Raw genomic sequence first — 23,232 nt, 5'->3', positions numbered from 1 at the left:
TAAGGTATTAGTTTTTCACCTCTATCTAGCCCTGATGAATCATAAAGATTGTAGGCAGATACCTTATTCTGTTTCATTCCCCACAAAACTGATTCTATTAGCTTTTCACTAGCTTAATATTAACATATTTAAGGGTTAATATATTCCCCATAACTTTACTAGCCCCATAAACATAAATAGGGCCCAGGCAAAGATTAAAGGGGGCTGGGATATTGGGTTAAACCAATTTTTTTTTGGGGGGTGGGGTGGGACAGGGAACCAGAACAAATCTGATTCACTCAATAAGCTTGTGGTGGTGATGCCTGTTGTTATGTGAAGTTCTGGTTACCAACAGCCACAGATGATTTGGTTTTGGACGTGTAATGCTTTTGGCAACACATCTGCCTCAGTTCTACTTTGGCCAGCCTTAATTTGAACACGGTGGTAATCAGATATGATGATGGGTAACAGCTTTAGGAGGAAGCTTGGGTTCAGGATTTAAAGACTGGTTGTACGAAACCCCAGTTTGTAACCTGGTAATTGCTGCTATGCCCTACTCCACCCATCCTGCCAGCCCCAAGTGTACAGAATGGATGGGTGAGGAGAAATATGTTTCTAGTTCTATGAATGGCATAGTCAGTATTAAGATAAATTAGAAGGAACCTCAGAGATTATCTATCTAGTTCAACCCCATCATTTGACAGATGGAGTAACTGATCAATTCAGAAAGAGCAAGGGACTGGCCAACGATCATATAGCTAATAAATGACAGAACCAGGATTTGGATCTGGCTCCTGAAGCCAAATTCAGTGCTCCCCCTCCTCCCCAATCATACTACTTTCCCACTACCTTCATTTGTGCTCTAGCCCCAGCTATTCAAACCTTCAAGGCCAGGACATGTAGAAATAATTCTTCATCTATGATGCCGAGTCATCTACAGTAGCATCTGCCATTTCTGAGTTTCAACCATTTCTCTGCTTCTACACCTCACCACTGGAGTGCCTGAGATACAATGACTTCCTCTCTACCACACCTGGCTAGGGTAAAGTGGCAACAAGAGGAGACATTTTCTATTCTTCCCTGTGGCTAGAACCTCTGGGTCCTCTTCAAACCCCTTTCCTAACTTTTATTTACTTATTTTCTTTTACACTTTGCCCCAGACCAACTTTAACACTCTTCTTCCCATGTGACTGACAATTCACCTTTATTTCATTCTAGGGATACAGAGATTATCCTGCTTCCCTCAAAGGAACAAAACTGTCCTGGGCATATAGAATCACCCAAAATGGGTGAGCAGAGGCTTCAGGGTTTCCCACACCTAATTCTGTTTTGGAGGGAAGGCCCCCCCCTCCCCAAAGTCCTCTTGCAATGAGGAAACTGGTGGAACCCAGTGCAGGCAACCAAGACAGCCTCACCTTCAGTAGACCTCTCCCCACCTCCTCTTCACATAATGGGAAAAGATCAGTCCCCAGGTATGTGATCTCTGAGACTCTCTTCCAGGCCCAGTCTCTTTCCTAGGATAACCTTCCCTCCCACTACCTCACCTTCTCCAGAATACAGGACATGAGCCTGATAGTAAGGAAACCTCTAGCAGCAGGACACAGGAAATTAAGAGACACAGTTCCAAATACCTGTCTCCCCTGTCATCACCATTACTTCAACATCCCACCCTGTTCCTTCCCATCATCATTCCCAATCTGTAGGAGGCCGGATGGTAAGAGGTGCTGCATTCTTTCGCCCTGCTCGAATACCCGGGTAGAAGAGTGGCCAGAGTTTTTCAGTGAAGGTATCAGTAAAAGTATAGATGTGGGAGCGGTCAGTGACATTGTAGAAAGACAGTGTGCCAGCCTCATAGTCCAGGAATACACCCACTCGCTTGGGTTTCACTTTTATGCAGAGAGGGGTAAAAGGTGAGGTCGTGGCTGCGTATTTATCCCCATTCCACAGTCGCACCCTCCAGTATCCTGTCTCAGGAAGTGGAGTTAGCTCCCCTTTTCTGCTCACAGAGTCCTGGCACACACCTACTGCCCAGTGGGTCTTATCACCCACCTCCACCTCCCAGTAGTGACGACCTGAGGTGAAGCCCTCTGTGGCCAGGACACAGGGGTAAAAGGTAAATCGCCGAGGTGTGTCAGGCAAGTCCCGAAGCCGAGTTTCCACAAACTTGACACTTTTTCGGTCCTCTGATAGGACTAGATTAGGGTGAGCTGTCTCTGGGTCCAGGATCACATCCGCTGCAGGAAGAGGTCAGAGTAAGGGAGAAGGTGGGAAGGATGCAATGGACCTAACTTTGTAAGGCCTATCTTCTCTAAGATCCCCCAATCACTGTACTTGGTTGACTTTTAGTCCTTCATGATCCATGATGGAGGGAGAATACTATTTTCATCCTAATCCCAATGGGTTCACTTACAGCAAACTTGACTATCCAAAAGCTAATTGGCTAGGGGGTGATTAATTCAGGTTTTGGCCTTTTCCATTTTTTGGTTCACTAAAATCTGCCCCAATGTGTTGAGAGGGGGAAGGGCAAAGACTGAGGGCCAGAAAGAGGGAAGTAGTGAGTTGGGAAGGAGAGAGGACAAGGTTGAGGGTATGAGAAAGAGAAAATAAGGGGAGACTGGAGGCCAGTCAAGGGAGATGGGTGGGTGAGGAAGGGTTGAGGAGGCAAAGGGGAAAGACCTAAGGAACCTCTCCTCCCTATATATTCTTGCAGCTAGTTCTCTTTTTGGCCCAACTCACCCATCAGCTGTTTAAGGATCTTCCTTAGGGCAAAGTACTGTCGGGGAAAGCTGCTGAAGTTCTTTTCCAGCTCAATGGAGACCGAGGTCACCTCCATGGTCTTCACCTTCTCACATCTGGGAGGGGGTGGGGTGGGAGTGGGGATAAGGGGCCAGATCAAGGAAATGCCCTAAGCAACTGGGCCACAGCTATCCAAGTCTTCAAAGAGAAGCTGTGATCTCCAGTCCTTCCCATTTCTTGCTCCCTAAACTGTAGCCAAGAATTCCTCTCCTGTTTTGATTCTCTCCCTTAATCCAATCAGCTAGGTGGGGGAAGGTGGGAGGGGCAGCATAGGGTCCCCAAATAACCTCTCCTTTCAGAGCTCTCTATAGGTCCCTTGGTACCCCTTTATTCTATCTCCTCTAGGTCCCATTCCAACTGGGAGATTGAGACAGGATTGAATTCTGTCATTGCTCAGTGTTTAGGGAAATATAAGCAATAAACTGGGAGAAGAAGAGGGTGCTGTCAAGGCCATCCCAGTGACCTCGTGCCTCTTGGTGCTAGGGACCTTTCTCTCCCACACTGAGGCCCTATCTGACCTTGAATCCCCCCACCACAGGCAGCTGGTCCAAGGAGTCGTCACTTACTTTTCCAGTGTGCTTTTGACATCCTGTAAGAGAGAAGGGAGCAGAATTAATTTTATCTTTTATTGCCCTCCTACTACTCCTGCCCCCCCTTTAGCGCAGCCCAGCCCTGAGAGTCCTCCCCAAGGTTCCCAGGTATAGATTCAGTGTCTCCAGAGGGAGCAAAGCATCCTAGAACTAGGAGTGACAAGGGGATGTAGCCAAGTGTGGAGAAGAAAATTCTGGGTGGGGCTCAGAGCCTCATCTGACATGATGCCTTCTTTTATTTGGTTTGCAATTTGAGGTTCAACTCTGTTCCTTTAAAATGATGTTCAGAAATTACTTCCAAATCGTTTAATGTATGTTTGGCTGTGTTTCTCCACAAGGGGGAAGCAGACTGGCAGAGTAGATAGGAGGCTGATATTGGAGTCAAGAAGATCTGAGTTCAAGTCCTAATCCGAAGCCCATGAGCTGTGTGACCACCATGAACTTCAGTGTCCAGGCAATTAAGACAACAAAGCGAGTGTGATATGCACTAGAGGAATGAGCTTCTACACCAGGTGTGTACATATATGGATGATGGACTCAGGACCTAAAAAGATCCTGGCAGGCAAAAGTAGCATTAGTAGTTACTATTCATCTATTATGATGAATTCAATAAGAATAAATGTAAAGTTTTACCCTTAAGATTAAAACCCTCAACTTCACAAGTATATGATGGCAGAAATTAGCAATTTGTCTGAAAAAGATCTAGGGGTTTTAGTGGGTTACAAGCTCTATGGTTCAGCAGGGTTTGTGATGTGACAGTCCATAAAGCAAAAATGAATTTAGGCTCCATTTGGGCACAGCTTCTTGGAATATGGAGGAAGCAGGCCCCCCCTACCCTGGTCAAACCTCACTAGGGCTATTCTGCTCAGTTCTGGGCACTATAGTTTAAGAAGGACATGAATAAGTTGGGGAGAATCTGAAGGGTGGCAACCAGGATGGTGAAGGGCCTATAGTCCACATCATCTGAAGATTGGCTAAAGGAATGGGGATGTTTCATCTAAAGATGTGACTTGGGAGAACACAATAGCTGTGTTGAAGTATTTAAAAAACTGTTATGCTAGATGGAAAAGGCAAAACCAGAAGCAATGGATAGAAGTCATAGAGGCAAATTTAGTCTCTCTTTTTTTTTTTTTGCTTTTTGGAGGGTAATTGGGGTTAAGTGACTTGCCTGAGGTCACACAGGTAGTTTTTGTGTTAAATGTCTGACGCCAGATTTGAACTCAGGTCCTCCGGATTCCAGGGCTGGTGCTCTATTCACCGTACCACCTAGCCGCCCTGAAATTTAGTCTTAATGTCAGGAAAAACATCTTAATAATTAGATCTGTCTACAAGTGGAATAAGCTGCCATGTGCGTGCGGAAGGGGGGAAGAGAAGCTCCCTCTTCTTGGAGGTCCTTCAAGAATATGCTGGATAGGGGTGGCTAGGTGGTGCAGTGAATAGAGCAACAGCCCTGCAGCCAGGATTTGAGTTCAAATCTGGCCTCAGACACTTAACACATACTAGACATGTGACCTTGGGCAAGTCACTTTACCCCAACTGCCCTGCCCTTCCCCCTCCAAAAAGAAAAAAAAATGCTGGATACCAATTTCTCATTATATGGGATTACTTTCAGGTATATGTTGGACTATGTAGCTACTTCGATCCCTTCAAACCCTAAATATTCTTTGAGTCTTGAGTTTTCCATACCGATGGAATTGTACATGTCTGAACCTATGCCCATAGGAGGTTTAGTTAACAATGTTAGTTGTAACAACGTTTAGTTAACAATGTTAACAATAATAACAAAACTGGGAATTCTCTGAAGACAAGGATCTCATCTAATCCTTTCTTTATCCTTTTTTTGTACAGGAGTTTAATATAAGTCTAATGAGTGGTAGATGTGAATGAATCATAGGTAAGTAGCAATTTAGATACTTCTACTGCCATTTAGGATCATGATATTTTAAAGCTGGAATAGAGTGAAGAGATTATCTAGTAAAACACCTTCATTTCTACAGATGAAAAAACAGAGTCCCTGAGGGGGAAAGTGATTTGCCCAAAGTTGTAAAGAGAGAAGATGGCAGGACCAGGAATTTGAATCTAGGTATTCCACCTCTGGTTCCTGGACCTTTTACATTATACTGGACCTTACTATTTCATGAGCACTGTAACCATGTGTAAAAAGTTCTGAGTTTTAGTGGGCACAAAAGAGCAGGCCAGCCTCTGCCATCAAGGAGCCCTCAAGCAAATGAGGATGACAGAACATCCATACTTAAAAGAATATGAGAACAATTAAAGTAATATCCATGAATGAATACTTGTTAATTCTCATTACATTAACCTGTTACTTAAAAAGGGACAAACACATTTTCTATAACCCTTATTAATTAATTATGCTTAACAGAACTGTTTTCAGAAGCATCACTATATATATAATTGATAAAAAATTCTCTACGATACATTAAAGTAAATTTATAAAGACCTATAAAAGCTTTCTGAATCCAGTTCCTGGTAAAAGCAACTTGTATTGATATGACACTTTAAAGTTTTATAAAATGTGCTTTCTTTACAACAACCCTTTGAGTTAAGTAGGTAGTTTAAACATACCTCCATTTTACAAATGAATGCTCAGAGAACTAAAGTATCTAGCCTAAGGTCACACAGCCCTGTGCTAAGTCAGGATCTGAAATCAGGTTTCCTCACTCCACTAAAGTAAAAAATTTTGAAAGCCTGGAGAGAGTGAGGCAAAAAAGCCAAGACTAGAATCAGCCTCAAAACCCAATCCAACACTCCACTACATCAAGCTATCCTAGGTGGACAGTTACTTATGGGTCTGATCTTAGATGAGTAGAAAGTTGGAGGTGAGGAGAGTGAAGAGAAAGTCACACCTTGAGCATCTCGAAACCTGACTGTAAGCACTTGCCCTCTATCTCAGCAGCAAGGCGGGCAAGATCTCGACGTTGCTCCCCAAGCTGGGCAGCATTTTCCCGAAGCCTCTGTAGGATGTCTTGCTCCTCCTCCTCCAGTCGAGAAAGTAGAAGCTGCTGCTCTTCTTCTAGCCTTCGATGTAATTCCTCAAACTCCCCTGCAATTTGCTGCCGCCTACTCTCCACTCGACGCTGAGAAAAGAGAAGGATAAGTGTCAACAGGGCCAAGTGGGAATTCAGTAGCTCAACCCCACAAGCCACCACTTAAATGAATTAACACAGGTTAAATCCCATTATAAGGAACTGAAGGATACCCATTTTCATGATAACAATTTCTTTTGTAATGAGTACATTGCAGGAAATAATATTCCAAGCTTAAAGAGGTTGAGTTCTACTGGCCTTTGTGTAGGCAGTTGGTAGGGTTATGAGTTAGCAATTGGAAAAAAAAAGTGCTCAAAACACAGCAAGAGAAAAGGGGAAAACCCCCAAAGCAAATTTTCATTCATTTTCAAGGAGGTGGCATGCACACACCTTCACCCCATCCCTTCACTCCTCCAAGTTCCTATATCTTTCTGAGTCTGCTGTTTGGTTTTGCAGGGTTGTTTGAGAATTTGGGATGTTTGAAGAAGGGAGTTGCTTGAATTCCTCTGCTTAATTTTCCACTCTTCTTCCCCTTTACACTTTTACAGTATATTAGCAAGTGAGATGTTCTCTGTAAGTATAGTTGAGAAATATTTTGCAAACAACACACAATTAAAACTTCTCAGAATAGAGTGACTAAATAGTGACAGACTAAAGGAGATATTAGCTTTAGTGGATTAGTGGTAAGGGAGTGGTGAACATCTGAACAGATAAATACAGTTTGTGATGTTTAACAATTTATTTTCTTGATTTAAAAGTTTTGAAAATTTAACTGGATTTAATAAAAAAAGTTCATTATAATGTTTTGGAATGAAAACCTACATAGTTTAATGTAATATATTAAAGTTAAAAGGTATCATGATATTGGTTATAATAAATTTCAAGGCAAAAGGCTCTGCTGTTATTCACCTTAAATCATTTTTTTAAAAAGAAAACTGGGCCACTACTTGTGCATTGCACATAGTAGGTACCTAATGGATATTCATCACATGAACTGGGTTTAGCAATTGCAAAAGCTAAATTAATACAGTTCTTTGTGAAAATATTTTTTATCATGACAAAGTTTTTATTTTCATGGTATTCTTGTAATGGGATTTGACCTGTAGTAGCCTTTGGTTATACGTCTATAAGGATCATACCCACAGCATAGCTCTGGTTAAACTCTCTCCCTCCCAAGTGTTTTCACCTTGAGTTCCCCAGGCTTCTTCTCTTCAGATGACTTGCACTGGGTGATCTCCTGCAGTTTCTTCTCCAGAGGCTCCAGACACTTTTGCAGCTTCTCCTGAGATGAAGGGATTGTGAAAGGTGATGGAGGCTGGCTGTCACCATCACTTGCCCAATCCTTCAAACTCACTTGTCTTTCTTTGCTGATTTTCTCAGTTCAATCACTATATCTCATAACTCTTGAAATCATTTACTCAACATCCCACCACCAACCAGAGCCTATATACAATTCATACCCAATCTTCTACTTAGTGAATCTCACTTATCTAATCGCTGCCCCAAACTCAAAATCCACCACCAACCTTGTTCATCTCTTATTCAACCAGATAATTGCTAGGATTCACTGGCCACTATCAATTTTCAGTATTTCCCCTGCCCCCTCCCTCCTAAACTCCCTAATTTTCACTCAAGGAATATACTCCTTTTCCATCTGTCCACTCATCTTATTGTCCATCTGTTTTGTCTATTATCAAATATAGTCATTAGACATATGGATTTAACTCAAATCTTATATTTAAGTTATAAAAGTAGGTAATAAAAATACGTTTATATATTATTCTCTATGTACTATTAAACATTTCCTTCTGCAGCCCAGAAGGAAATCTTGTAACTTAAATAAACTCTCCCTTCTCAATCATAAAAAAGTATGCAGACACCAATAGAAATTCAACTTGATGCCGGTGCTGCATCAGTCTAAAAAGGTATGAAGCTACTTTTTCCCAGCCTCAAGGGGGAGAAAGGGAAAACTGTGTGGGGTGTGTGTGCATTTGTGTGTGGTAGGGGGTAAGGGGTGGGAGGGAAGGAAGGGAGAAAGGGAAGGCCAGATCAGTCCATCTTCTCCCAGTCAGGACTTCTCAAAATTATGTCATTTATTTGTGCAAAATACTGTAAATTCCCAGATCAGACACACCGATATTCATACATAAGGCCCCAAAATGTGCTGCAAAATCAAAAATAAATGATTTTTGGATAATCCTCACCACTGTTTGCTTCCATTCGCGTGGATAATTGAGTTGACTGGACGTACTGAGCGCCCCCTGTGTGTGTAGCTCTGGGAGGTTTACAGAATGTGGACCAGATGCAGTCTTGCCCTCAAGGAGCTTACAATCCTCTACCCAATGGAGTCTCCCATCCTCTGTTGCTCCTCCCTCTTTTTCTCCCCACGTCGGCATCACGCATCAGGTTCCCCACCTTGTACTCCTGTGCAGCATCATCCAGTGGCACGATGGTGTGAGCCCGGTGGGCATGGGAGATCTCGCACACCAAGCATACAGGTTCCTGGTCCTCACAGCAAAAGAGGTTAAGGGCTTCATGGTGCTGGGGGCAGAGACTCTCATCTCGGGTCTTCCGCTTGACAGCTTGTAGCTGTTTGGCGATTTCCACCATGTTGCCCAGCTGCCTATTGGGCCGGAGGCTGCGATAACGTGATGTCTTGCGGCAAACAGGGCAAGGGAAGTCTCTTTCCAGTTCCTCCCACCAACGAGTAATGCAAGCCCGGCAGAAATTGTGCCCACATTCAATGATGACAGGCTCCTTCAGGTACTCCAGGCACACTGAACAGCTTGCCTCTACCTGTAAGTTCTCCAGGGCTGTAGCTGCTGAGGCCGCTGAGGCCCCTGCCTCAATCAGGCCTGTATCTGCCATTATTCACCTTATGTCAGGGAAGAAAAGGAAAGGAGATGGATTTAGTTTCAATTCTTTGGTGTCCTAGTTCAACAAATAAAGTCTCATCCTCATCCCTGGTCCCAATATTCCAGTATAATCCTAGGTCTGGATGCCACTAATATATTCTCATCCAGGTGTTTTCCATATTACCCTGCCCTAGCCTAAACCTTCCATCCCATATCTTTTTGAAAACATATTTACCACAGTCTTGCTCTCAAACTCTGTAACTTTTATTATGTTTTCTTGCTCTGTTTCTCTGGCACATCCCCTCTTCTGTTCTTGGATTCTTCTATAGATTCCCATTCTCTTCCCACCTCTACATCCCATTGTTCTGGGCAGCAGAATGGATACAGAGTTTAGATAAGACAGTCCCCCTGCTTTCACAGAACTTTTCTCCTTTGATTCTCTGTGAGGTATGCAGGACATATAGACACCCCCAGCACAATGGTCAGCATATTGAAAGACTATAAATAAACATTTCACAAATGCAAAGTATTAGTATACACTATATCTAAATAAAAGTCCTGTAAAAAAGTTTTTTTTAAGAAAATCAGTGGTTAGCTCCTCTTTACATAATATATTCCTAGTCTGACACAGATCCTGTGCCAACATAGCAGGTACTTTGGAAGAGTATAAAGTACTCCAAAAGACAAGGTACAGTAATTATCTCATATGCCACCCAAGTTCATACAGGTGATCCTGCAGTGACTTAACACTGACTAAAAGAGCTATCTTTGCTTTGAATAACACAGCTCCACTTAATAAGCATACCTCATTCTGTTCAATAGGATGTTTACATAATACTTCACAATACTTTTAAAAATGAAACTTGACCAGGCGGAGTAATTTTGATGGTGTTAGATAGCATATTATGAAGGTTTATTACTTTGAGTACGCTTCCAGTCTTCTCATCCTTTCATAAATTATGGTTTATTAACACTGCTTTACGAAATTATTTCTGTTCTTCAAGTCAGCTGATAAATTACCAGAATACATCAATTTGAATCCAACTTATCAACATAACTAAGAAAAATAGTCAACTCTAAGGTATGGGATACCTCTGCTTATTACACAGATATTTATTTCAAGCAGTGGGTTCCAACCTGTAGAGTAGAGCTAAGACAAAGGATCCATATTTCATTACACGACAGTATAATAAGTAAGCAAACATACCTTCTGGAGGCTCAATATATTATGTCACATATATGCAATTATTTTCAAATCTATGTGGATGGATAAAATACAAATTCATTTTAAAGTGTTAATAAATTCGTAGTAGCCTTTTGTCATAATATATGTTCTCAGTCAATAGATAATAGTACAACTGTCATCATATTAAGGTTCTAGAATTTTTTCCCCCTCAAAATGAAAGCTTCATCTGAATACTAGAAATGATTGGAAGCCACAGAAGCTTGGCTGTCAAAAATCATCTCTCCAAAGCCCTTCTCAATTTTACAAGGCAAACAAAATTCTTGTTAATTAGATCATGAAAGTTTACTATTACATTATTACTTAGTTCCTAAAACTGAAACCTCTTTTTGTTATTTTTGACCCTCCTCTCTCCCTTCACTCCTCATTCATAAAGTTACCAAGTCTTGTCATTTTACTTCTGAGATATCTTTACCATCTGTCCTTTCTTTAGTTCCATTGCCCCCACCCAATCTTTACTTCTCTGAAGATGCCACCATCCTGGTGTGGGCCTCATTTCCTCACATCTGGACTATTAAAGAGACTGCTTGTTGGTCTTCCTGCCTCAAGTCTCTCCCTACTCCAATCCATCTTCTACTCAGCTGTCAAAGTGAACTTCCTATAAAGTACAAGTCTGATGCCCTCATCCTCCCAATTCAATAAACTCTAGTGGATCCAAAATAAAACTGTAAAATCCTGTTTCACTTTCAAAGTTCTATAACTTGGGTCCTTTATACCATTCTAGTTGTCTTATATTTTATTCCCCTCCATGTAATCCTATGATCCAAGGACACACCAGCCCCCTTGTAGTTTCTCCATGAAACTCCATCTTCTGACTGAATTTTCTGGGGCATGGGGCAGCTAGGTGGCGCAGCGAGTAGAGTGCCAGCCCTGGAGTCAGGAGGACCCAAGTTCGGATCCGGCCTCAGACACTTAACACACACATACAAAAAAACCTAGCCATGTGACCTTGGGCAAGTTACTTAACCCCAATTGCCCTCCAAAATAAAAAAATTATATTTAAAAAAGAATTTTCTGGGGCTGTCTGACACCTACATGTTCTCCTCTCTCTAAGTTTCCACTTCCTAGCTTCCTTCAAGTCTCAGTAACAATGCCATGTTCTGTAAGAAGCCATTTCTGGTCCTGCTTAATGCTAGAGTCTTTCCTGTGTCACTAATAACCTCTGTACTCTTCTGATCTCAAACAACATTGCTGGATTCAGGAGAGCCAGACAGGGTCAAGTCCTTGGGCAATTCACTTAATCCACGACTTTCCTCATGTGGAAAACAGTAATTTCACTAATTACCTCATAGGGTTGTTTTGAAGTAAGTTCTTTATAAATCTTGAAGCCCTATGTAAGACTATGTTATATACCCCTACTACTAGACCGAACAACTCTTGAGGGCAGTGGTCAACTATTACTTAAACTTGAATCTCTTCTAGTACCTACCTAATACAATGTCCAATACACAGTAAGGTTTAATTTTAGGTCAAGTTTATGATACTATAAGGTTGTATTTATGTGCTAGGGGCAGTGCTGATAATAAGTTGGCTTGAGAAGGCAGGAAAACCACATTTTAAAGCCAACCTTGGACAAATAATGGTTGTGGTACCCTTAGCAAATCACTCAACTTCTCAGTGCCCAAGCAAGTCCCTAAGACTAAAGTTGCACAACAATTTGCTGCTTTGAATTAACAGGACTTGCTTTACCTGGAAATTCAGTATTCTTATATCAAATCAAAGGTCCCAACTAGGAAAGAAAAAATACAGGCATTGGGGCTCCTTATGTAACTGGTGTCTAACAGCACAGTTATATGAGATTTGGAGCATAATTTTATTACTATAAATTAACCAGAGACCACCAAATGAATCTTAGACATCTGAACTTCATTATGGCATGGTGCTTAAAGGGGTCACATGAGAAAAAGTTTAAGATGCCCTGCCCTAGGGATTTGGGATTTTTATGTTTTTAAGAATACCCTCAATGATGTAATCATTAGTTCACTGGAAGTACAGAGGTATACTGTATAATTATATTTGCTTTAATTGTTGGTCATGCCTATAAATTATTTGATGACAGGTTCTGTAAGGAACAGAATATTCCAATTCCTGCTGCTTATGAACATGCCTAAGTTTCTTCCATTCCTAAAACCTTTACTAGACCCTATTCCATCTACTCAAGCTATCATTTCTTTTTTTTTTTTTTTAAAGCAACCGGGATTAAGTAACTTGCTCAAGGTTACACGGCCAGTTATTTCTGGGTGTGGTGCTGAGTATCTGAGCCCGGATTTGATCCAGGTCATCCCAACACTGGAGCCAGTGCTCTTACTCGCTGAGCCACCTGGCCGCCCCTAAGCAATTGGGGTTAAGTAACTTGCTCAAGGTTACACAGCCAGGTGTTTCTGGGTGGGTGCTAAGTGTCTGAGCCCGGGATTCGATCTCCAGGTCATCCTGACACTGGAGCCGGTGCTCTTACTCGCTGTGCTACCTGGCCACCCCACAAGCTATCATTTCTTCTCCTTTTCTCAGTCAAACTCCTAGAAAAAGCTATTTATACTGTCTCTAGTTCCTTTCCTCTCACCTTTCAACCTTATGCAATGTCTTCCAAACCCATCACTCAACTGAAACTGCTCTCTCCCAAGTTACCAATATCCCTCTTAATGTCTAAATTTGATGATTATTTCTTAGTCCTTGACTTTCTTGATCTTTCTGTAGCTTTTGACACTATTGATCACCTTCTCCTCCTAAATAATCTCTGGATTTCTGTTATACTATGTACTGGTTCTACTACTACCTATCTGACCTTCTCAACCTCCTTTGCTATTTATTTATCCATTATCTTGACCCTGTGGGACAAGACTCAAGGCTCTTATATGGAGCCCTCTCTCTCTAACTTTATACTCTCTTGGTGACTTTATACTCTTGGTGACATCAATAGCTCCAGATCCCATGGTTTTAATTATCCATACAGATGACTTGCAGATCTATTTATCAAGCCCCAGTCCCTCCTGAGATTGCCAAAATATCACCAATTGACATCTTACATATAACAAAATTGAGGTTCATAAATTAAATGACTTATTTACGAATATAATTAGTAACATGTGAAATTTAAAAGAAAAGATTTAGACTCAGGTCTCCTAAGTTCTACTATAGGTATCAGAAAGAGGATCTCAGAAGCTACATCTCTTCTTCTCCCCAGTACAGGACAGATCTGCCTGCCTTACAAGGCTCATACTCTTCAAACTGGGCCTTCTAAGCATTATCATTATCATCATCAATACTCAAACTGTGTAAAGATTTTATTGAAATAACTAAAAAAAAGGAGGCACATCTCCCCATCAAAATTCTGTGATACATACAAAATGAACATTTTCCTCTCTACCCTAGGACACACCAAATTGTCAACTTCTACCACTCACCTGTATCTACTATTTTTCCCCATCCTCCAACTTGTCCCAATCATTCTTCTCTCCTAGAGTTGCTCTTCATCTTTCTTCTAGGCCTATTCCTTACCAATATTTTCATACACCTCCTCATGGGTCATTCATCCCCCACTCTTTCACAGGACTTGAATTGGGATGAGGATGGATGCCACCCTGCTTCTTTTCAGGAAGGCCTAATAGATAAAGCCAGCAAAAAGTAACATGATGTTAAAAGGTGTGCACTTTGCCCTCTGTTCTGATTGAAATGATTCACAAAGTGCTCCATTGCTCTTTGGGGACATTTTGTCTTAACATCCTCCTGATACTGGGGATCTATTCATCTTGATGCACACATTTAAAGAGTAGCAAATATATGGCATCCACATTCAATAGCGCCAATGGTAGTGCCTATTAGGCCCAAGGAAATCACCCTCTGAAAACAAGAAAGGTTGTCAATCATACTCCAGATTAGTTAGCAGTGATTAGATTCTTTAACATGGATCACCCCAGCACATTCCAGAAACACATTCTACTCCATTCCATCAAATCCATTAAAAAGTATTTACTATCTAATAAATTGTGCTAAGCAGTAGGGATTAAAATAAAGGAAAAAAAAACAGTAAGCTTGATCTTTTCAGTAACTCATTCTGCATTTATCCTTCCCTCTTCCAGGATCCAAATTCTGTAACTACCTCAAGTCTATATTCCCTTATACCTAATTCATAGCTTACTGCCAAAAACTATCTACAAAGCTCTCTACTAAATACAATCCACTGGCCAAAATAGCTTTTTTCCATTAGGTCAACAATAATGTAAACAAAATCTGACTACAAATCATCTCAAAGCAAAGTGATTTTAATGATCAATCTTATCCCTGTAAAAGGGATAAGGAAAGCACCTCCCCTCTCTCTCTAAAAAGCTGGGAGACTATAGGAACAGAACATTGCATTGTTCAGAAATGTCAGTCATTATGTTGGTTTGCTTAATTGGTTTTGTGTCAAGGTAGGGTTTAGGGGAAAATAACTGACACAAAATTTTGGATCATATACACCAATAAAATTTGTTTTAAAAAATGTATCTTCATCCTTCTCAAACAGAATGGTTTCATCCTTCTGCCTATAAAAAATATTATGCTCAACCTATAACAAATCCTATACTCACTTTTTACTTTCTTCCTGACCTATATGGTCAGCACACATGCTCTCTATCCCATATCACAAGTCTCTTTTTTATGCCTAACACCAGGAAAACTCTGTAAGGTCCAAAGAGAGCAAAAGACTTGTGTGACCAGAAAACAAATTTAACGTCTAACATTACACCTTCTCCTGACTAATTTTCTCTAGCTATTGTTGATCCTGGGTTTTTTTGGGGGGGAACAGGGGTGGGAAGGGAAAGGGAGTATAAACAGTAGTATAGTATCTCTCATTATGCAGTAGTGCATAATGAAGCATAGAAATAAAGGATGTTAAAGAAAAGGAAGCTGGATTCTTTAGACATTCTATATCCATTAGCAGAACCAATATCCTACCTACCCGAGTTCATTAAGGTCCCCAATGGCAGAAACTAGGATTCATTTTTTTTCAACCCCATGACTTAACATATACTTGGGTTTAATAAGTATTTACTGATTTTCACTGAATGGAGGGTAAGTTAGCACAGACCATTCCTGTGTCATCCTTTCCTTATCAACCAGGAAATGAATTAAGTTTTCACATTTTTCTGCCTGTAAGGAACCCAGTTCTATGATCTTCTCTTGCCATGTTCATAAAACATGTAAAAGCTGAGAGGTTTACTTACCTCGGGAAGAGCTCTAGTCTCCGTAGCTTAGGAGCCAAGATTGAACAGGGCATTAGGATGGGAAAAAGGAAGGACCACCCAGCCCTGAGGGAAGAAAGTGAAAGAAAGAAAACTGTCAGATATTTGTAGTGAGAAAGCTCTATGGAGGGTGCTAAAGAAAGACAAAACTGTTCCTACTGGTACTGACTCTGTGAGTGGTGAAACAGATTCTCTTCCTCTTCTGAATGTGTCAGTGAATGAAGGGCAAACTTTGTGGGAACCCCCATTTTGCTTCTCCCCATCTTTGGGAGGACCAGCTCTGCCTAACAGGACTTTTCAGGGAGAGGTAAGGAAAACAAGGCCTCTGGCTGGCAAGAAGGGTGGTTGTGACTCCAAAAGGAGGCATGAGCAGAGTATCTCGGACTGTTGTGATGGAGTGGAAGATGTCTATGACATCATGAAGTTGGGTAAGCAGGAGGATGATGAAGATCATGAAGAAAGTACTGCAAAGGGGAAATGGTAAGGCAATGTAGCTAGACAACGCTGGACGCCCTGACATCACCAGGGCAGAGGTGACGTTGGCACCAGCCCCCCAAGCAGGAGGAGGAAGGCGATTGTTACGTGCTGGGGGTGGCAGTGACGTAGTAACAGGGCGCGGGGACGCTGGAGCGCAGAGCTGAAGCTGGGCAGGGAGAAAAGGGTAGCAGAAGTCGGAGGGGGGGGGAGGTATTCCCACTTACCTCCCCCAGGTCCAGATCCGGGGGTCCGGGGGACCGGAGCCGCCGAGGCCACTGCCTCCTCCTCCAGCCCCCGAAAGATACACACAATACACACCGGAAGCGGAATCTACGCTCCACGAGTCCCACCCCGGGCTGAAGCCTCGGTGCCCACAGCCGGCTGGGGGGAGGAGCCCGTGATGCCATCGCCAACACGCCGTGGGTATAAACTAGGCTCAACCCCGATCAGCTGGGGCGAGAAAGGATTAAGGAAAAACGGGTTTGGACTGTCGCGTAACACGCGCCCAATGGACCCGCGAGGCCATCGCGAAAAGGGCGGAAGGAGGGGGCGTTGGGGACGCACGCCTGCGCACAGGCCACAGGAGCTGGTGAAGTCTCCGAGAAGGGCGGGTGGTGGCCAGGGTGGGTGGGGCCTCGGGGCGCAGGCGCCCTGGAGCTTACCTGAGGCCACAGAGAAGCGGGCGCGGGCTAGAGTGGCCGCGGTGATGGGGGGGGGGGGGCCGAGGGGGGAGGGGTTAAGCCCAGGTGGCCGCGGGCGCCCTCTTCAGCCCGCCTGGAACTGGGGCGAGGTGAGTCTGGGTCTTCTGATGGGAAAACTGAACGACCACACCCCTCCCTACTCCCACTTTCTGGGCCGGGGGAGCGAACTTAGAGGGAAGCTAGGGCAGGACCCTCGGCGATACGGTGGCTGGCCGTTTCCATTTCTCCTCGCGCCCGTGGAGGGGAAGGTTTACCAAAATCAAAACTAAAATGGGAATTACTGTATTATTTCACTTCCCTGGAGTGTCTGTCGCAAGAAAGGGTTTTGCTTAAAAGCGCTTAAAGTGCTATGTGAACGTGAGCTACTCTTACAGTGTTCCTTTTTTTTTTTTTATAAGAACAGATCAATAAGAAGGCTCCCTCCCCTCTTCTATTAAATTACAACTGGTAGGTAAACGTATTTTGAAGGTGGAAGGAGGCGACGTGGCCCACGTCAGTGTAAAAAACAAAACAAAATATGCACTTGAAAACTGAAGACCGCAGTTCCACTCCCGATCCAGACCTCCCCTTTACTAACGCCTTGTGTGAGTTTGAGCTCTTAGATATTATCGAGCTTGCTAAGGCTTTTTCACTAATGTGATTCTGGAAAGTTTACAGTTTTGGGAACGTGGGGGGAAGGGCAGCAAGAATTGGTTCTCGTGCAGGAGACTTGACCCCCATGTGGGAGAATTTACAAGACTAGGATGGCGAACTGATATGCCCAGAAAGATGTCGCTACTAAATTGTAAAGAATGGTGACAACTACATCCTTAGATACCGAATAATGTTATTCAGCTTAGGCTGAGAAAATTCCAAAAGTTTTGCTAAGTTTATCTGAAGAATTTCCAGAACTGAAGACCATCTCACTTTGGTTATACTGTAGCTGCAAAAAAAAGCCCTGTCACGTTTTTAATAGAGCTTTCACTTGAACTACTTTGCAAGAGCCTTGGAATTGGTCTCCCTACCTCCAGTCTTTTCCTTCTTCAATTCTTCCTTTACAGGGCGATCTTCCAGATACACAACTATAATAATCACTATTTCTTACTAGCTTTATTTTGTACTTATGACACTGCATTTCAGCCAAACTGGACTTCTAGCTGTTTTTCAAGACATCCAACACTCACACTCTTCCTTGAATTTTCCCCCACACCAGAAATGAACTTTTCACTTTTCTCCCCTTTGAAATTCTCAACCTTCTAGGTTCAGATCACATGCACCCTTCTCCTAGAAGAAGCCTTTTAGATCTCTCTCCCCAATAAGGGAGGGTGAATCTTCAACCAATAACAACTGTAACAAGAAAGTAACAGCCAAAGGTAAAGAAACAATAACAAACTACTACTAAATAGTTGGAGGCAACTAGGTAGCACAGTGAATAGTGCCTTGTCTAGAGTTTAAATTCATCCTCAGCTTTGTGAACCTGGCTGGGCAAGTCACTTAACCTTATTTGCCTCAGTTTCTCATCTGTATAATGAGCTGGTGAAGTAAAAGGCAAAAAACACTCCAGGAGTATCTTTGCCAAGAGGAGCCCCAATGGGGTGATGGAGAGTTGGACAGACTGAACAACAAAAACTGAAAGTTGACATTTTATATAGCACTCTAAGGTTTGTAAAGCCTTTTACATAGATTCTTATTTGTGCCTCATAACAAACCCCCTGATTATGGCTCCAAGTTAATTTCTTCAGGACACTACTGATGGGGTACCTGGGGTCTAAATCAATTTGTAAAACCAATTTGTAAAACCAGTACAACTGTAACTGCAATTTGTATTGTAAAATTGTAATCTGTAAAATCTCTTTCCCAGCCTCAAACTGTCCCTTTCCTCTATCCGAACTCTGCCTTTGTTCTTACTTAATCTCTTCTTAAGTCTCCTCCGGTCTGGCCCAAATCTTATCTAAACAATCTATGCACTAAAGTCACAAGTTCCTCTCAGTCAGCTCTAACCTTTATCTATGCACTGAGGTCCCTTCCCTCCATCCTGTCAGCCCTGACAATGGCAGCCCTACCCTTTAAAAGTAAAAGCATGTACCCCTCTCACTTGAAGGCCCCCAAAGGACTCTTGCCAGCTTCTTATAGAAGCTTAACAATAAACTTCTACAACTCTCACTCCAATTAAGCCTGAGACCTTGAATTCTTTCCAGAAGCTATTACAGGTTTTCTGGTCTTGGATAAGATCAGAGTTCCTGCTGAACCTATTGGGAGCTATCCCTCATCACTAGAACCTACCCATCTATATGACATCATTTCCCCGTGGTACCCCAATGTGCTTGGGGGGCACCCTGTACCAACCAATTCTGGATGCTTGCTTCATCTGCCTCCAAGACTCATTTCTATCTAATCAACAACCCCTTAAGAAACTGAAAGATGTAGAGGACTACAGGAAAATTCTATTCTGGTTCCTCTTTTCTTCTCTCCCCCTTTACTCCCTTGGCAATCCCACCTGCACCTCATCTGTAGGTGAAATGGCCAGTTAGAGAAAAAAATGACCCCAGGCCCATGTCAGTTATTCTGAGCATCATTTTATTGAGCTGGCCAGAGACAGTCTCCCAAGGAAACCTTGGGAGAGCTGCCCCAACCATCAGGAAAGGGGGAATATTTAAAGTAAAAAACCACAAAACAGGTGTGGGAAGTACAGTTAGTTTGACAACGGTAGATAAACAGGTCTTCTATAGCCAGACCTTGATCTGGACAGTTGTATAGCCCTACTCTGACTTATCGGGGGGGTCCCAGTCGTCCGTGTCCTGCCCAGGGTCATTCTGACATCTTATCAGGAAGTGCAGCAAGGTGGGTCTTACTATTGTATAGAAAGAGAGGGACCCCTGGCTAAGCACGTATGGAAGAATTCGGTAATTTTCCAAACTTGTTACATACAGGGGCTTAGTATATGAGGCCATGGGCATTTCATAGGCATATTATTTTGAAATCTATAAATATCTTGCCTCAATTGCTCCTTGAGCTCAAGTCCTACCTGGGTGTGGCAGGGTACGGGCTCAAGCCAAGACCTTTTCTCTTTTCACTCCAAGAGAATTTGAGTCCCATTTGTCCACAGGCCCTGGGAAACCCCCACCTAGAATTCTCCCTGAATTTTCCCACTTAATCTGGCTTTTTCATGCCCAGATCTGTTACCTTCTAATTACCCTTAGCCCTCCAATTGTCAGTTACTTCTGGATTGCCTCCAGCTGCTTCCCACCCTTGATCCCATCAAAATCCCATTCTCTTGGTTCCTGGAATCAGACCTCTAGTCACCCCAGTACCATCAACATCCTCCTTAGACTCCTCTTCAAGAACCTCTCCAAACCCCTCCTTTAGTCACCCCAGACTTCTTGACCACTCCTGGTTCCCTCCCATAAGTCTTTCTTGCCTCCCTGAAGGTGTTCACGTTCAATCTAGCTGAGATTCAATCTGGCCAGCTGGTCAATACAAGGGTTACAAATGCTTAGGCTCCTTAAGAGTCCACCCAATATGGCAAATCTTTAATAAACTTTGTTTTACTTTGGTTGAAAGAAGGCTTGAATTGAATTCATTCAGGCAGGCCCTGGCATGTTGTTATTTTGGGGTCCAAGCATCCCTAAACTTCAACATTTTAAACCCCAACAGGTGTTCTTTCACCCCTCCCCTATTTGTCCTTCCTATTTTTGTTGATGGTAACACAACCATCCAGGTTTAATAAAACTTTCGAATTATCTTTGATTCTTACTTAACTTTACAATTCCTTAGCTGCCAAGACCTTTGGCAAGTCACTCAGTCTCTATCAACTTCATGAAATCCTCATTTGCTAAATGGAAATAATAAAACACTTGCATTGCTTATATTACAAGTTTATAGTCAGAATTAAATGAAAGTAATGTCTGCAAAGGCTTAAAAAACCTTGGTTGTTCCTCTTGCTCGAAGAGGACCAAAATAACCACTATGTTCTGGTCAAGGTACAGTGTATCCGACTGTGGCTGATCAGACCCATATGAGCTGGGAAGGCAATACTACAGGTTGGGCACAGACAGTCCATGTAAACATTTGAAGTGGAGATGTCTCTACATTTTCTCATCTCACATTTCTTTTGAGTGTCTTCTTTGTTTTGGGTACACGATGCTGTACAGTCCTGTGCCAGTGTCTCCCATACTATTCAGAGACCTTGAGAGTGTCCTTGTATCATTTTTTTCTAACCTTGTGGGTGCTTGCCTTGTGTGAATAAAACCTTAATGTGCTATAAGAAGTCATCTATTTTCATTAAACTTCACCAGATTTTAGTAGATGCCTACTATGTACAAGTACTGTACTAGGTGATGGATATGGAAGATATGATTGAATTTTGTTTCCACAGAAATTATATAAAAATGGGAATTATAATGAAACATGATTTGAAGCCATACTGATGGCTAATATCATCAACAAGACTGCTTGTAGAAGGCATAGGAGGATGCAGGACTTGAAAATCAGGTTGTTTTTTTTTTTTGTTGTTGTTCGGAAAAGGCCTCTTCCTGGAAATCCAAGGAATAGCCAGGCCAGATCTCATTCACAAAGATTCAGGAGTAGATTCATTATAATGGGACTTTCATTGTCAAAAGCCTGGTTTGATTCTTCAAACTCAAGCTTTTGTCAATTCTTCTAGCCTTGGAGGAAAATCCTTTGTCACGCTATCTGATGCAGACAAAAGGGGAGGAGACTAGAAGCATTTGGCGTTTTTTTTGCTTCTTCCTTTACATAAGGAAAAATGAAGATGAGAAGGAAGGAAGGAGGGGAACTGAAAAGTGGAAATGAGAAGATGTAATCAAGAGGCGGGATTTAGTGAACCCTAGAATGTGAGCCAATGGGAGGCAGGTGGGAATATTCGAATTGGAAGGGCATTTAAGCCTGACATTTGTCTAAAGAAAATGTACTCTCTATTGAGGGGAAGGAGACCTGTTTACTAGGAATGTAGAATACTGTACTAAGATAAAAATGAGAGCTTTCCTGACTTCACAAAGAGTATTGTTTTTTTTGTTTAGAGTGAGATATACAGAGGATCTGGGAGACCCAGGTTTAAATCCTAACTCAGACACATTAGCAGTGTTACCCTGGAGTAGAGTCCTAACCTCCTGCAGCCTCAGTTTCCTTGTTGGTAAAATGGAGCCCCAGGCCCAAGCTTCCGAGGCTTACGTTCTGGTGGCTTAGAATGAGTGTAAATAGCAATTTTCTGAGGGCCAAAAAATCTAAGGGTCTTCCCCTCCCACACAGATTCTTTTGTGATGGTAAATTAGACCATCTTTTGTTTCAATTCTTACCTAGCTCTTAGTCACTGAATGGTGCCTCAGACAAACTGAAGTCTGGTGGGAAAGACCTTGATTTAGAAAGGCCAAGATCATCCATTGCATCAACGGTCAACTAGACTTTTGTCTAGCCTCTGTACTTCGAAGACTGGAGGAGTGAGTGAGGCTGATGACTTTGGGCTAGTCTGCCTCACCTAAATCAAATCCGTGCACTAGTCAAGACCACACTAGTGATGTTATTGGTCCGCTTTGAGAACAAAGGACCAGCAACAGCATACCAGGAATGTTCTCCCCTTTCATTGCCACCTAACTGGCTTCCCTGGATTTCTTTAAGTACCAACTCAAATCCTGCCTTCTCCAGGAATCTCAATTCCTCCTAATTCTAGTGCCAGCCCTCTGTTGTTTCCTATTTATCCTGCACATAGCTTGTCTGTACATATTTGTTTGCAGGATGGAGAGTAATGTTGAATCTAGAATCTAGAAATCTAGATCGACAGGTTGAATCTAGAATTGAATTGAATCTAGAAAGACAGGTTGAGGTCAAATTGTGTAGAGTTTTAAAAGCTAAACAGGAGAGGCTAGGTGTCACAGTGAATAGAGCACCGACCCAGGAGGATCTGAGTTCAAATCCAGCCTCAGACACTTAACACTTACTAGCCATGTGACCTTGGGCAAGTCACTTAACCCCAATTGCCCTGCCTTCCCTCTCCCCTCCAAAAAGCAAAAAAAAAAAAAAAAAGCTAGACAGAGGAGATTATATTTTATCTTTGAGGTAAGAGCCCCTGGAGTTGGCTGAATAGGGGAGTTAGATGGTCAATTTGTCCTTAAGGAAAATTACTTTGGCAGTAGTATATAGGATGAATAGGAATAGTCTAAGAAACTCATTAACATGGAGAGTGCTTCAGTTTAGGTATTTATACCTCATTAGAACTTGCTGCCCTTCTGGAGAGTTGGAAGGAGGAGCAAAAAAACTTCCCAAAGCTTTCATTTTAAAAAGAGCCCAGTGCACTCTGGATTCTACTCCATTATCATCACTATCATGCCTC

At 42.4% G+C, this 23,232-nt stretch overlaps 1 protein-coding gene across 9 annotated transcripts in view; it reads right to left on the bottom strand.

The window, feature by feature from the left end:
- Positions 1-1,166: 1,166 nt before the first annotated feature.
- Positions 1,167-23,232, bottom strand: part of TRIM39 (tripartite motif containing 39) — a 38,822-nt gene continuing 16,756 nt past the window's right edge. For 3 of the 9 annotated variants that reach the window (XM_069073145.1, XM_069073147.1, XM_069073149.1), the window contains 8 exons: positions 15,712-15,795; positions 13,912-14,108; positions 8,828-9,287; positions 7,599-7,694; positions 6,233-6,463; positions 3,342-3,364; positions 2,716-2,831; positions 1,167-2,213 (listed from right to left, as the gene is read on the bottom strand). In XM_069073145.1, the coding sequence (XP_068929246.1) occupies positions 1,666-2,213; positions 2,716-2,831; positions 3,342-3,364; positions 6,233-6,463; positions 7,599-7,694; positions 8,828-9,280 (1,467 nt within the window). In that variant the 5' untranslated portion in view covers positions 9,281-9,287; positions 13,912-14,108; positions 15,712-15,795 and the 3' untranslated portion in view covers positions 1,167-1,665. The other 6 variants (XM_069073150.1, XM_069073148.1, XM_069073146.1 and 3 more) reach the window with 6 other exon arrangements.

This window comes from Petaurus breviceps, unplaced genomic scaffold (assembly GCF_028583685.1).
Source record: "Petaurus breviceps papuanus isolate PSGF00001 unplaced genomic scaffold, PetGlider_PUasm1.0 90865, whole genome shotgun sequence".
Classification (NCBI taxonomy): Eukaryota; Metazoa; Chordata; class Mammalia; order Diprotodontia; family Petauridae; genus Petaurus; species Petaurus breviceps.
This window is presented reverse-complemented; position numbering and strand designations above follow the sequence as displayed.